Source organism: Capra hircus, chromosome 11, assembly GCF_001704415.2.
Source record: "Capra hircus breed San Clemente chromosome 11, ASM170441v1, whole genome shotgun sequence".
In the NCBI taxonomy this organism is placed as follows: Eukaryota; Metazoa; Chordata; class Mammalia; order Artiodactyla; family Bovidae; genus Capra; species Capra hircus.
Window position 1 is genome coordinate 69,924,258 of NC_030818.1, and position 15,417 is coordinate 69,939,674.

A 15,417-nucleotide genomic window follows, 5' to 3' on the forward strand; every position below is an offset into this window, starting at 1 on the left:
TAGAACTCAGATTAGCTATCCTAGCCTTGGCGCTCCTCCCTGGAGGGTGGTTGAAGAATAGATGATATGGTTGGCAAACAGGGCTGTGAGAAGCCTAAGTTCCCTTTGGCCTTCTCTTCTTATTTAGGAACCTGATAAGAATCTTTGGGGAGCATCAGTTGTGCACCAGTTGTGTGTGTAGATGTTGTGTTATCCTGCTGGTTCTTACAACAATCTCCAGAGGTAGAAATGATCATCCCTAATGTGCAAGAGAGGATGGTTGAAGCCAGAGAGGTTAATTTTCTTGCCTGACTTAGATTCACACCTTTCTGGGTGCAAAGCCCAGCTCTGACCAGTTGACCTCAAGCCTTCTTCATGTCACCGAGTAACTTGACAGGATGCAAATCTTTTCATGGTTCAACCTCTTAGCTCTTTTTTCCTACTTGCCTTCTCTGAAGACATCTCTCATAATCTGAGTTATACAAAGCACACTATTTTTCTCTCTTGGTCTCCTTCTCATCCATATGGAGCTAAGCTGCCTGTGAAATTTATAGCTCCTCACACCTGGATCGGGTGAAGGTTGTGGATGAGATGGAGGCCAACTTCCCGGAGTGGAGGAGTGGGGCTGGAAGGTCACATCTGGGAGACAGTTTGCCCCACTGACCGTGAACTGCTCCTTGCAGGTCTGGAGTGCAGCTTTGACTTCCCCTGTGAGCTGGAGTATTCCCCTCCACTGCACAACCTCGGGAACCAGAGCTGGTCCTGGCGCCATGTTTCTTCTGAGGAGGCCTCTCAGATGGACCTGTTGGATGGGCCTGAGGCGGAGCATTCCAAGGAAATGCCCAGAGGTAAGGATAGAGGACACTGCAAAGTGTCCTGAGTGGTCCAGGATGTGGATGGGATGTCTATTTCTGTTTGAAATTTGTGAATTTTCCATCCCTGTTCTATCCTGTTTCCTTTGAAACCTGTTTTTAATATCTGTGCCTTTCCATGCCTTGGACTATACAAGGGAGAGGAGGCTACAAGTTCAATTTCAAGATCAATCCAACCCTTTGGAACAGGGCTCAAGGAAGCTCATGAGGACTGAAAACTAGTAACTAATGCTCCCAGGCTTCCCCCTCAGCCTGGAGCCCTGAACTGTGAGGCCTCTTTCTTTTATTCACACTCTCCCAGGATGACCTTTTCTATTTTTATGACACTTTTGACATTTCTTGACTTTGATTTGTATTTAAAGCTGCTTTCACCTGGATACTGATGTTTAATGTGTGTGTGTGTGTGTGAGTGGCTCTTACCCAAAAGTACATCCAAATCTTCTGGAGAACTTATAAAAATACTGTCTAAATGCTATAACCTAAGGTTCTGATTCAGTAGATGTGAAGTAGAGCCTAGGAATCTGTAGATTTTCAAACTTTATTGTAAAATCAAGCATGTACAAAAAAGTAGACATAAAATATATGTGTGGATTAAAGATTACAATATAATCAGTACTTGTATTCTCATCACCAAGTTTAAGAATTTGAATGTGGTCAGTTCCTTTACAACCTTTTCTTCTCCCACCTAGATAAAAAATCTCTCCTTTTCCCCAGAGATAACCATTACCCCATGCTTTGTGTTTAATCATGCATTTCCTTTTCTCTGTGGCCTTACCTCTTATGTATATAGCCTCAAACAACATATTGATTAGATTTGCAACCTGTTGGATAAATGGAATAGTGTTTTGTGATTTGCCCATTTTAATACATATAGCTGTGGTTCATTTTGTATTGGATCCATAACATGAAAATACCACAGTTTGTCTCTTCCACTGTTATTAGATATTTGGGTTGTTTCTGAGTTTATGCTATTACCAACAGCACCACTACGTGCCTCTTGGAATGTGTGCACGTCCAAGGGTTTCCCTAGAGCATATAACTTGGGGTGGAGTTTCTGAGTCACATGGTTCACCTTCCATTTCAATACAGAATCCAATGTATTTTCCAAAGTTGTGGCACCAACTTATATTCCCTTTAGTGATGTATTAGTACATCCAGGATTCTACGTCTTTACCAGTATTGGATTTTGCCAGGCTTTGTCATTTTTGTTCATCTGGCAGATGAAATACAGTATGTCACTGCAACTTTGATTTCCATGGGGCTCTTATTTTATGATTGTATAAGTTTCTCAGGTGATTCTTAGGTTTCTTGTACTGTTGATGTGGACCCTTTTTCAAGCTTACTCACATTCAGCCACTGCTAGTGATGTTTCTGGATCCCAATGCCTAACCTGTTGAAACAGTCCTGTGTATACATGCATTTTTGATCATAGGTTTTTAATTTGATAACTGTTGAATTATGATCAAAGTTCACTGAGATGAGGAGAGAAGGACAAGTGGCAATTATCCGCAGATATGGTGGTGTCAGACTTTATAACTTTGAAAATCAATGCTTTTTACATTTTTAAACAGTTTTAAAGCAGTGCCAATAGATTGTGTTTTGCCACACTCTGACCTGTTTCTCCTCCCCTATGCTCTGTCTTATGATTTTCAGCATCTGCATGCTATGCTGAGTATCGTGAAAGGGGGGAAAAAAGGAAGGAGAGGAGGGGAGGAAGAAATACTGACTTTGCAGTGGTCCTGAAAGTGGATATATATTGAGGGCTTTATGTTTCTAAAAAGCTAGATCCCAAGGCCAGGACATGCACTAAATGTGAACTTTCCCATTGTATGAATCACTCAGTTCAGTCCAGTTCAGTTGCTCAGTCGTGTCCAACTCTACAAACCCAGGGACTGCAGCATGCTAGGCTCCCTGTCATCACCAACTCCTGGAGCTTGCTAAACTCATGTCCATCGAGTCGGTGATACCATCCGACCACCTGCTCCTCTGCTGTCCCCTTCTCCTGCCTTCAGTCTTTCCCAGCATCAGGGTCTTTTCCAATAAGTGAGTTCTTCACATTAAGTAGCCAATGTATTAGAGCTTCAGCTTCAGCATCAGTCCTTCCAATGAATATTCAGGATTGATTTCCTTTAGAATTGACTGGTTGGATCTCCTTGCAGTCCAAGGGACTCTCAAGAGTCTTTTCCAACACCACCGTTCAAAAGCATCAATTCTTTGCCATTCAGCTTTCTTTCAGGATCAGTCAGGATTTGAATATCCACTTTTTAGCAAGTGTTGCCAACTTTCATCTCTCTTTCATTGCTCTTCCTAGTGTGGTAGGATCTCACATCTCTGAAGGTATTGATGGAACAACCGTGACAAAAGCTTCTGTGGATGCACCAGTTTACTTCATCAAGTTTTTTAGTGAGCAAACACATCCAAATGTAATCTGGGGGACTCTCACCGTTGTCAGATACTTGTGTTTATTTTTCCTGAGGTCTAGTAGAGGGATCTGTAATCTGTCTTGATCAGTCTTAGAAACAAAAGATCAGCCTCCCAGCTTTTGCAGGGCTGCCTCTGGCCTCTGGAAGGTCACTGAGAGGTGCTCAAAATTTCCAGTAATGGACCACCTGTTGTTTTTGAAGTCAATCGATTACATTGCTGCCTGTTTGTTCCCTGAAGTAGGGTTGCTTCTCATGACGCATTAGTCCCTTGACCTTCAGGGAAAGAGTAGAAGAAGATAAGGGAAGAGAAAATGACATGTCCAGTCCAGACAGGAGCAGAGCAAGGACCTAACTCTCAGCTGTTTAGAAGCTTATTTCTCTGTCATTTGGACAGAAAGAATTGCTATTGATGGAGATAAGGGGTGATGGAGTACCCTTCAATAGAGGGTTTTCCACTCCCCCCCTTTTTTTTTAACTCAACATTTATTGGTTGGATGGTATTTAGACTCTGTTGCAATATTTCTTGTCAGGGAATATAGAGGGGCCAGAGAAGGTGGTGAGATAATACCAATCATAGATAATGAACTGTAGGAGTATAAATTCTGAATGATTTTAATTTATGGCCCCTGTAGCTGAGAATAATAAGGGAGATACAATGCAGAGCAGCAAGATAATAAAAAGTGATGATCTTGATGGAACATAATATTATAAATTAATAAAATCTTGAGGAATCATCAGGTTGAGGCGTTCTATGACTTTTTAAGAAGTGCCAGGGGCATGTTCAATGTCTACTCCTTCCGGTATTTTGGAATGCAGTCAAGGGAACATATTTTTCTTCTTCAGCAAGATAAGATTTTGATCTCTAGCAAAATCCTAGCTTTAAAATGGGAAGCAGATTAGCAGTCCCCCTCCCAAACGCCTCCCCAACCCTTCACGCAGATGCACACACAATAAGACCAGGAGTAGACTCAGCTGGGAGGGGCTAACATTCTTCCTGTATCAACTGAATTCTCGTCCAGGGCACTGATTCTCAGGTTTTTGCTTTGTTTTGTGTGGGGGCCTGAATGAAACTCTGCTCCTGAGATTTTTCTGTTTATCTGGGTGGCATAATAGTTTTCAAAAAGGTTGAGAAATACTGTTCTGGATCTCTGAAATGCCTAGCGAAGCTGCCACGGGTGATAAGGGGACCACAGTGGTAGAGTGGGGTCATTTAGTCTAGGTTCACTCCTGTTTTACCCTTTTGTGTTAGTTTCTTGTAGCTGCTGCAACAAGTAAACACAAACTGGGTGACGTAAAACAACAGAAATTAATGTTTTCTCAGTTCTGGAAGCCAGCAGTCTGAAATCAAAGTGATGGCATGGTTGGCACCTTCTGGAGGCTCTGCAGGAGAATCCCTCCCATGCCTCTTTCCTAGCTTCTGGTGATCAGTAATTGCTCCCCTCACTTCGTCTGTATAGCAGTCTTTAGCAAAGACCTCTGGTTTTAGCAGTTTGTTGAAGCTTGGAGAATAGTCAAGAGAGATAGGCAAACTGGAATAGAAGAAGAATGCAATTGGAATCACACACACACACTCCAGAACAGAACGATGTTTCTTTTCACGTGTGTCAAATGGGGTGGTCCAAACTGGGACTGTCTATGTCAAGTGGTTCCCAGAATCTCCCTACCTGTTCTGTCCCCTTTGTCTACTATGGAGTTTCTGTTTTAAGGCAGTGGTTTCTAAACTTTATTTTATTGTATTCCTCATTAGTAAAATATTTCTGAGCACTCTTGCTATGGGTGTATTTATCAATTATATGCATATATATTTTTTCTAGCTATATAATATTATTGGTAAAGCTTATTTTGCTTCTTACGTCTTTATTTTTTTTAATTTTGCTTTACAATACTATATTGTTTTTGCCATACATGAATCCACCACGGGTGTACACGTGTTCCCCATCCTGAGCCCCCTCCCACCTCCCTCCCCATACCATCTCTCTGGGTCATCCCAATGCACCAGCCCCAAGCATCCTGTATCCTGCATTGATCCTAGACTGATGATGCGTTTCTTACATGATATTATACATGTTTCAATGCCATTCTCCCAAATCATCCCACCCTCTCCCTCTCCCACAGAGTCCAAAAGTCCGTTCTATACATCTGTGTCTCTTTTGCTATCTCGCATACAGGGTTATCATTACCATCTTTCTAAATTCCATTTATATGTGTTAGTATACTGTATTGGTGTTTTTCTTTCTGGCTTACTTCACTCTGTATAATAGGCTCCAGTTTCATCCACCTCATTAGAACTGATTCCAATGTATTCTTTTTAATGGCTGAGTAATACTCCCTTGTGTATATGTACCACAGCTTTCTTATCCATTCATCTGCTGATGGGCATCTAGGTTGCTTCCATGTCCTGGCTATTATAAACAGTGCTGCGATGAACATTGGGGTACACGTGTCTCTTTCAATTCTGGTTTCCTTGGTGTGTATGCCCAGCAGTGGGATTGCTGGGTCATAAGGCAGTTCTATTTCCAGTTTTTTAAAGAATCTCCACACTGTTCTCCATAGTGGCTGTACTAGTTTGCATTCCCATCAACAGTGTAAGAGGGTTCCCTTTTCTCCACACCCTCTCCAGCATTTATTGCTTATAGACTTTTGAATCGCAGCCATTCTGACTGGTTCTTACTTCTTTAAAGTAAATGTAATCATGCACATACTTTGGAGCCTCTGCAGGACATCTGTCCTCTATAAATGGAACTGAACTTCAGGATTTGCTAAGACATGTCACCCAGCCCCAGAGTCACTGATGAATCTGTCCCTTTCCAGTCCTTTAGGAAGTTGCCTGGGCAGATTTCTCCCTGTCTGTTCACTTCCCATCTCCTGAGCTATGCTGGCTGGGTACTCTCCATTAAGAAGGCCTAACAGATAGGTTTAGCTCTTGTGGTCTCTCTGAGTTTCAAAGACCATTTTGTCTCTTTTTTCAGAATCACTATGGTTTGAAGAGGAAGAAATTACTTCCTGTCTAAATACTATTAACATACTAACTCACCCTCAAGAACCAAAAGATATTTTTCTCTAACATTACCTGACAGACCTGAGGGACAGGGTTGCAACCAAATATTTTCTACCAGCTTATCTAAAAAGGTATCTTGGCAGTGAAAAACTAGAATTCATTCAAGTGCTCACACAGTAAGGATTTAGTTAAATAAAATATTATTGTTTTTTAATTGCTAAGTCATATCTGACTCTCACAACCACATGGACTGTAGCTTTCCAGACTCCTCTGTCCATGAGATTTCCCAGGCAAGAATATTGGAATGGGTTGCTAGTTCCTTCTGCAAGGGATCTTCCCAATCCAGGGGTCAAACCTGAGTCTCCTGCACTGCAGGCAGTATACTTAAATACTATACAGCCATTATATGTATGCCATGTAAAAACAATAACATGGGAAAGTATTCAAGGCCTATTATTAGATTTTTTCAAAAGATTAAACAATGTATGTTACTTAAATTGTTTTGTGAAAGAGAAAAATGTATATGTATGTAAAAAAAAGTCTATAAGGAAATATACTAACATAGTAGCAGAAGTTATTCTAGATGACTCAGTTTTCAGTGATTTTTATTTTCTTCTGTGTACTCTTAATATTTTCAAATTTGAGTCCATTATTATGTATTACTTTTTTAATAAGATAAAGCATCATTATTTTTTAATATAAGGGGATAAAAATTCTCATTTGAAGGTATGTCTTATTGAATTATTTTAGACTTTCCTGGGGAAGGGAACATGTTAGCTATTTTCTGCCACAACAACCACGAAAAAAGCCTGTGGTACTGGCTGGAGTGAGAAACAAATGGGCAAGACTGCCTTCCTGGGTATGGTACAGGGCACCAACAGTTCACTTCAGGTCACAAATCCAGAACACCCCTGCTGGACCCTATTTGTGCTTGATTTATGCTTGGAGGGTTACAAAAGGTAATCACTTGTGCATAAGGTTCAGGAATTCACCCAGGGACTAAGTGCAGCACGTAAGTATGAATGACATCAACACATTTCAATTCAATTCACATTCGTATTTCAATTCAATCTTTGCCCCTTCAGATGTATCAGAAGGATTTCGGGTGGTTGTGCCGTTTTTGTGTGTGTGTGTGTGTGTTTTGTTGTTGTTTTTTTAATTGAAGAATAATTGCTTTACAATGTTGTGTTGACTACTGCCATCGATGGAGAAGAGGGAAACCTGTTGCAATGTAAATTGATACACCCACTGTGGAGAACAGTACAGCGGATTCCTTTCATTTTTTTTAAAAATGGGATTTTACACTTTACTTTTAATTAATTAATTTGTTTGTTTTTATCTGTGCTGGGCCTTCATTGCTGTGTGTGAGCTTTCTCTTATTGCAGTGAATGCAGGATACTCTTTAGTTGCAGTATGCAAATTTCTCTTGTTGTGATGCATGGCTCTAGAGTACACAATTCAGTAGTTGTGGCATACAGGCTTGGTTGCCCTACAGTATGTGGAATCTTCCTGGACCAGGGATTGAACCCATGTCCTCTACATTGGCTGGCAGACTCCTGTCCATGGGACTACCAGGGAATTCTCATGTGTTACATTTGAACACACTTCTCATCATACTAAAGCCAGTGGTGTTGTTTGTGGCCTCTTACCCCTGCGCTTCCCCTGGAATTCACCATGAGAGGCCACATTGGTTCCCTGATTCTGCCTACAGAAGTGTAACCCTCGTCTCCTGAGAAGTGAGGTCACCCAGCTGTGACTTGTGATTATTTCATCCTAATGAGATTCTGGTGCCAGCCTGGCAGCTGGAACTTGAGCTCCAGAGAAGAACTTGCCTTAATGAGTTGGCATGCTTTCGGGGTATCTAGTGAAGTATTTCTTGCCTCCCCATCAGTATAAGCCTCTTCCAGGGTGTTTCTTCTGCCATCTATGGGAAGCCTTCAGTGGGAAGGGATGAATTGTGGTTGTCTGGTGATGATTATGCCCTTCCTTAGCTGAATCTAACAGTCCTGCCCATGGAGCACGTGGAGTAAGAAAGGAGGACAAGAATTGGAGGGAAAAGGGTCCTGGACTCTCATGGCAACCCTGCCATAAGGGATGTCACTTTACCTCTCTGGGCTGTAGGTTCCTCATTTGTAAGGTCAATGTCTTACGCTAGATTACCACTAAGGCTCGTTCCCACTCTGATACACGACTGTGTGTAGGCATATCCAACACAGAGGACAGCCATGTACCTGACACAGAATCTGTGAGCCACAGAAATCCTCATCAGCCTCAACAGATGTACCCACTCCCCAAGATTTAGCCATGTCTTCTGGAATCTGGACCGTTTCATGGCTCAAGTCACTCTTCAGACCACAGCATCAAGATGGGGCACTGCCTCTGGAAACCTATATGGCACCCTGGATGGATGAAAGAAGAGCTCCTTGAGAGGCTAGGAAACCTATGGGTTGGTGTGGCAGATAAAATGGAGGCCACCAAAAAAAAGTCATAACCCCCAGAATTTGTGAATATGTTGCCTTACATGGCAAAACTCAACATCAGAAAACCAAGATCATGGCATCTGGTCGCCTCACTTCATGGCAAATAGATGGGGAAACAGTGGAAAGAGTGACTGACTTTATGTTTTGGAGCTCCCAAATCACTACCAATGGTGACTGCAGCCATGAAATTAAGATGCTTGCTCCTTGGAAGAAAAGTTATGACCAACCACATGCTAGTAAAGTAATGCTCATAATTCTCCAAGCCAGGCTTCAGCAGTACATGAACTGTGAACTTCCAGATGTTCAAGCTGGTTTTAGAAAAGGCAGAGGAACCAGAGATCATATTGCCACATTCACTGGATCATGGAAAAAGCAAGAGAGTTCCAGAAAAACATCTATTTCTGCTTTATTGACTATGCCAAAGCCTTTGACTGTGTGGATCACAATTAACTGTGGAAAATTCTGAAAGAGATGGGAATACCAGACCACCTGACCTGCCTCTTGAGAAATCTGTATGCAGGCCAGGAAGCAACAGTTAGAACTGGACATGGAACAACAGACTGGTTCCAAATAGGAAAAGGAGTCACCCTTCTTATTTAACTTCTATGCAGAGTACATCATGAGAAACACTGGGTTGGAAGAAGCACAAGCTGGAATCAAGATTGCCGGGAGAAATATCAATAACCTCAGATATACAGATGACACCACCCTTATGGCAGAAAGTGAAGAGGAACTAAAAAGCCTCTTGATAAAAGTGAAAGTGGAGAGTGAAAAAGTTGGCTTAAAGCTCAACATTCAGAAAATGAAGATCATGGCATCTGGTCCCATCACTTCATGGCAAATAGATGGGGAAACAGTGGAAACAGTGGCAGACTTTATTTTGGGGGGCTCCAAAATCACTGCAGATGATGACTGCAGCCATGAAATTAAAAGACACTTACTTCTTGGAAGAAAAGTTACGACCAACCTAGATAGCATATTCAAAAGCAGAGACATTACTTTGCCGACTAAGGTCCATCTAGTCAAGGCTATGGTTTTTCCTGTGGTCATGTATGGATGTGAGAGTTGGACTGTGAAGAAGGCTGAGCACGGAAGAATTGATGCTTTTGAACTGTGGTGTTGGAGAAGACTCTTGAGAGTCCCTTGGACTGCAAGGAGATCCAACCAGTCCATTCTGAAGGAGATCAGCCCTGGGATTTCTTTGGAAGGAATGATGCTAAAGCTGAAACTCCAGCACTTTGGCCACCTCATGTGAAGAGTTGACTCACTGGAAAAGACTCTGATGCTGGGAGGGATTGGGGATAGGAGGAGAAGGGGACGACAGAGGATGAGATGGCTGGATGGCATCACCGACTCAATGGATGTGAGTCTGAGTGAACTCCGGGAGTTGGTGATAGACAGGAAGGCCTGGTGTGCTGCGATTCATGGGGTCGCAAAGAGTCGGACACGACTGACTGACTGAACTAACTAATTAACTAGACAGCATATTAAAAAGCAGAGACATTACTTTGCCAGCAAAGGTCTGTCTAGTCAAAGCTATGGTTTTTCCAGGAGTCTTGTATGGATGTGAGAGTTGGACTATAAAGAAAGCTGAGTGCCAAAGAATTGATGCTTTTGAACTGTGATGTTGGAGAAGACTCTTGAGAGTCCCTTGGACTGCAAGGAGATCCAATCAGCCAATCCTCAAGGAAATCAGTCCTGAATATTCATTGGAAGGACTGGTGCTGAAGGTGAAACTCCAATACTTTGGCCACCTGATGTGAAGAACTGACTCATTGGAAAAGACCCTGATGCTGGGAAAGATTGGAGGCAGGAGAAGGGGACAACAGATGATGGGATAGTTGGATGGCAATGCCAACTGAATGAACATGAGTTTGAGTGAACTCTGGGAGTTGGCGATGGACAGGGAGGCCTGGCGTGCTGCAATTCATGGGGTCACAAAGAGTTGGACATGACTGAGCGACTGAACTGAACTGAACTGAACTGACATGGTAAAAAAGGACTTCACAGGTGAGATAATCCTGGGTTTTCCAGATGCATCTAATGGAATCACAAGGATCCCAGTGACTGAAAGAGGGAGACAGGAGAGCCAGAGTCAGAGAAAATGTGATGATGACTCCAGATGAATCAGAGAGAAACAGATTGAAGATCATTTAATTACATGCTATTTGTATCATTGCAGCACTGTTTATGCCAGGACATGGAAGCAACCTAGATGCCCATCAGCAGATGAATGGATAAGAAAGCTGTGGTACATATACACAATGGAGTGTTACTCAGCCATTAAAAAGAATACATTGGAATCAGTTCTAATGAGGTGGATGAAACTGGAGCCTATTATACAGAGTGAAGTAAGCCAGAAAGAAAAACACCAATACAGTATACTAACACATATAAATGGAATTTAGAAAGATGGTAATGATAACCCTGTATGTGAGATAGCAAAAGAGACACAGATGTATAGAACGGACTTTTGGACTCTGTGGGAGAGGGAGAGGGTGGGATGATGTGGGAGAATGGCATTGAAACATGTATACTATCATGTAAGAAACGAATCACCAGTCTATGTTCGATACAGATACAGGATGCTTGGGGCTGGTGCATTGGGATGATCCAGAGAGATGATATGGGGTGGGAGGTGGGAGGGGGGTTCAGGATTGGGAACTCATGTACACCCGTGGTGGATTCATGTCAATGTACAGCAAAACCAATGCAGTATTGTAAAGTAAAATAAAGTAAAAATAAAAATTTTAAAAATAAAAACAAATAAATAAAATTCCATTTATTCTTTGAATTGTGTATTTCTTCACTAAATCAATAATTGGTAATTCCCTATTGTAATCTACAATGCAATGCACTGTAGACTGAAATCTAAGTCAAGGGAACATCCGAAATCACGGCGGTGGACACAGTCCCATGTAAAGTGGCAGCATAGCCGCGGATGGTGTTGAAGACATAGAAAGAGGCTGTGAGAGAAGGAATGCAGGCCACTTCCAGAAGCCAGAAGGGCAAGAAAAAGGATTCTTCCTCAGCTTCCATCAAGAAGCAATACATCCCCAACTCATTTTAGGCTTCTGACCTCCTGAACTGTTCAGTGATGAATCTATGTTGTTTTAAGCCATTGCATGCTTTCTAAGTCGCTTCAGTCGTGTCCAGCTTTTTGTAATCCTATAGACTGTAGCCCGCCAGGCTCTTCTGTCCATGGGGATTCTCCAGGCAAGAATAGTGGAGTGGGTTGCTGTTTCCTTCTCCAAGGGATCTTCCCTCCCCAGGGACCGAACCCTCATCTCTTAACATCTCCTGCATTGGCAAGCTGGTTCTTTACCACTAGCACCACCTGAGAAGACCTTTAAACCATTAAGTTTCGGATAATTTGTAAGAGTAGCCATAAGACACTAATACTGCTGGTCCTGAGCAAGTCTGGAGGAAAACTGATGCTCTTAAGGCCCTTTCTAGAAAGGGCAGGGCTCAGAGGACTGACTAGGCCTCAGAGACACACTTCCTTATAGTTACTGTAGGTGTCCTTTGACTTATTGCTAGGAGGGCAGTCTGTAGATTTCCTCCTGCACAGGGAACAGGCAAACAGGACCAGAAAAAGAACAGAAAGAGCAGCGGTAGGAGCTGAAGCTAGAAGTATGCAGCTGCATCTGAGGGTCTGGCTCCTGTGGGTAAGGAGGACAGAAAGCACCCAACAGAGCGGTCTGGGGAGGATCATTGCTCAAAATGGGGGAGCTTGGGTGAGGCGACGTCACCTGTGGAAGGAAGCTGTGATGCTGCCCAGGACAGTATCTATGAAGTTCTTGTCAAAGGTGGCTGGGTGATGCAGTGAAAGTACACGTACAGGGCCTGTGGTGAGCGGCTGCCAGTCAGGCCCAGCAAGTCAAACTGGAAAGAGCTATAGTCTGTGAAGTGTTTTTCTGTTCATGATCACCTTTGATTCTCATAAAACAACAAGACAGATAGTGTTAGTGTACCTAATGTATAGATTGGTAAACTAAGGCTAACCAGTAGGCTTTGAAAAGAGGAAGCTGGGTCTTTCTCATTCATTATGATGTCCCACGTTTACTCAGAGGAGACTGGGTCTTGCATTGTGATGTCCCAGGAGCCTGGCCCAATGCCCAGTATAAAATAGACATTCACTAAATATTTCTTGACCCACAGATGGAAGCTTAGAGAGATGAAGTAAGTTACTCATCTATAGAGTCTACAAAGCTGGAATGTGAGAGTCAAATCTTGAATTCTAGTTTTTGAATAACAAATTTTATGTTCTTTCCATTACATCAAACTCGTGAAACACGGTGTTTCCCAGGCTTCTCCTACATAAGACTCATTAGATGTCTGGCAGTATTCGGAAATTCAGGGCATCGTCCTCACACCAGTAATGCTGGGGGACTCCTGTTCGATAACACAACCAAATTATATCCACTGTGGTACCTGTGGGGCTTCCCTGGTGGCTGAGATGGTAAAGAATCTGCCCGTAATGCAGAAAAAGCCAGAGACCTGGGTTCAACCCCTGGGTCGGGAAGATCCCCTGGCATCTGTGAAGGGCAATGTCTTCAGATGGAGCCTGGGAAGCCTACTCTCACCCATGTCTTCTCGGCAGATGGCAAGGTCAAGGAGTGCTTCCTAAGGCAGCCACAGCATGAAGCTTGCCATCTGGGCTACATGGTAAGGCAGTTGGTGTGGAGTCAGGTTATTGAGACTCGGATCACCCTACTAAAAATATAGGGAGCACTGTTCTGAGAGTCGGGAGTGGTGCCCATGTGAACCCAGGCCTCAGTTTTTCAATTGGTAAATTGAGTGGGTAGGGACCAGATGGGCTCCAAGAGTATGTGAAGTTGTCTTTCTGATTTCCTACTTCCTCTTATTAATACCTTTTATTACTGTTATCTGGATTTTTTAGCCTCACTGATTTCTATATATCAAATGGTTCAGATAAGACACATCTTAAAGAAATATGGGTTCTGTTTAAGAAAAGCTATGAACCACTCAGAATTTATGTTTGAAGAGCGTTGAGGGAAAGCCAGGACCTTGCAAAGAGGAATAAAATAAAATTCTCTTGAGTGGAGATAAGTACAGTGTAATTCTCCTTAGAGTGGAAAGATAATCTTTACTCATTTAAGATGGAGAAAGACTGGTCTGATATAAGTTGAAGAGAGATCTGGGGGTCATTTTACTTCTGTGTTGTTTTTTTTTTTCCTGACTTGTTATAAAAATGAGTGGAAATAGTGCACAAGAGGCCACTCTGTAAATAGGGAAACGGCATAGTAGAGTAACACGAGGCCCAGCCTGATGGTGGACTTCCCAGCCATAGCCGTCTGAAGCAGGGGCTGCTGCTCCGGCTTGATTTAAGAATCCTGACCCTCTGGGACTTCCCTAGTGGTCCAGTGATTGAGACTCTGCGCTCTGAAGGCAGAGGCCCTGGTTTAATCCCTTGTCAGGGAACTAGATCCCACTTGCCTCAACTAAGGGTTAGCATGCCACCACAAAAGATCCTGCATCCCACAAGGAAGATCAAAAATCCCATGTGCCACAACTAAGACCCTGTGCGACCAAATACACAACTATTTAAAAATAAATATTTTTAAAAAAAAAACTTAAAAAATAAGCAGTCTTGACCCTAAAAGACAGGAGGCTTACTTGGCCCAGGTATCCATGCATAACATATTTAGGACTTTTGGGACATGACAAAAGAATTCGCTGAGAAGGATTGAGCACATTTACATGTGGAAATACATCAGGTTCTAGAAATTGCATGGGGGTTCAGATCCAGGGTCCAGCTCTCCCGTTGAAGAATACGTAAGGACCTTTTACCTGGTGCTATCATGGTAGTCTAGTCTTTCTTACCTAAAGCATTATGATCAATTTTGACTCTTTCCAATTCTTGCTTTATAATTCTTAGTACTATTTGCTAGTCATACTTAATAAAAACACATTATTGGATATCAGGGCTTAGTTAATTTTTATGGAAGCTGTTATTATTTGGAAGTATGCTGGATTTACTCGATTTACTAGGCTTACTTTTAATGAAACTGGCTGCATACATGGTGTGGAAGCTCCTTGTGTCTTTGCTGTGGTACTCTGACCTGAACTTGTATTCTGTTCAGCAACTGTCTTCTCTCTGATATGTTGGTATGCCTTCACCAGGAAGCATTGGACAAAGTAATAAGAGATATTATGCTGGCAATAAGGAATTATTTCTTTATTCCTCGTAAATAAAACAAGAATGGTCTACAATGAGAATGTCTCAAATAAGAGTGGCCTGTTTATTCTGAAGTAGATAGAAATTAAATTCACTTTTGTAGCAATGGCATAGAATGCTCCTGTTTAATATCTTCACCTTCAATATTGCTTGTGCTACACAAATAGAAAATATTGTTAGAGTATCATTCCTCAGATCATATACTCTGCTTCGCCTAAGAAGTATTCTTCTTCATTGACTAAGACACTGTGTTTATACCCCAAAAGTATCCATTCCAACAGTGGTGTATATTCAGGGAGCTGCCAAGTGTGGGAGGAATCAGCGCATTTGCTGCTACTGCTCCTTCATCCAAGCTTTTAACACTGATTCTTCCCTATTCATTCCTTAACTGTAAATTATATCAGAAACATTGAGCATACTAAAAAATAGTGTAACCTAAATAATTAGCGCTTTCAAAATGAAG

The 15,417-nt window shown here is 42.2% G+C and overlaps 1 protein-coding gene across 1 annotated transcript in view; it reads left to right on the forward strand.

The window, feature by feature from the left end:
- Positions 1 to 15,417, forward strand: part of ALK (anaplastic lymphoma receptor tyrosine kinase) — a 728,920-nt gene that overhangs the window by 244,109 nt on the left and 469,394 nt on the right. Inside the window, exon 3 of the mRNA XM_018055482.1 lies at positions 663 to 827. Within this exon, the coding sequence (XP_017910971.1) occupies positions 663 to 827 (165 nt within the window). The remainder of the gene's footprint in view (positions 1 to 662; positions 828 to 15,417) is intronic.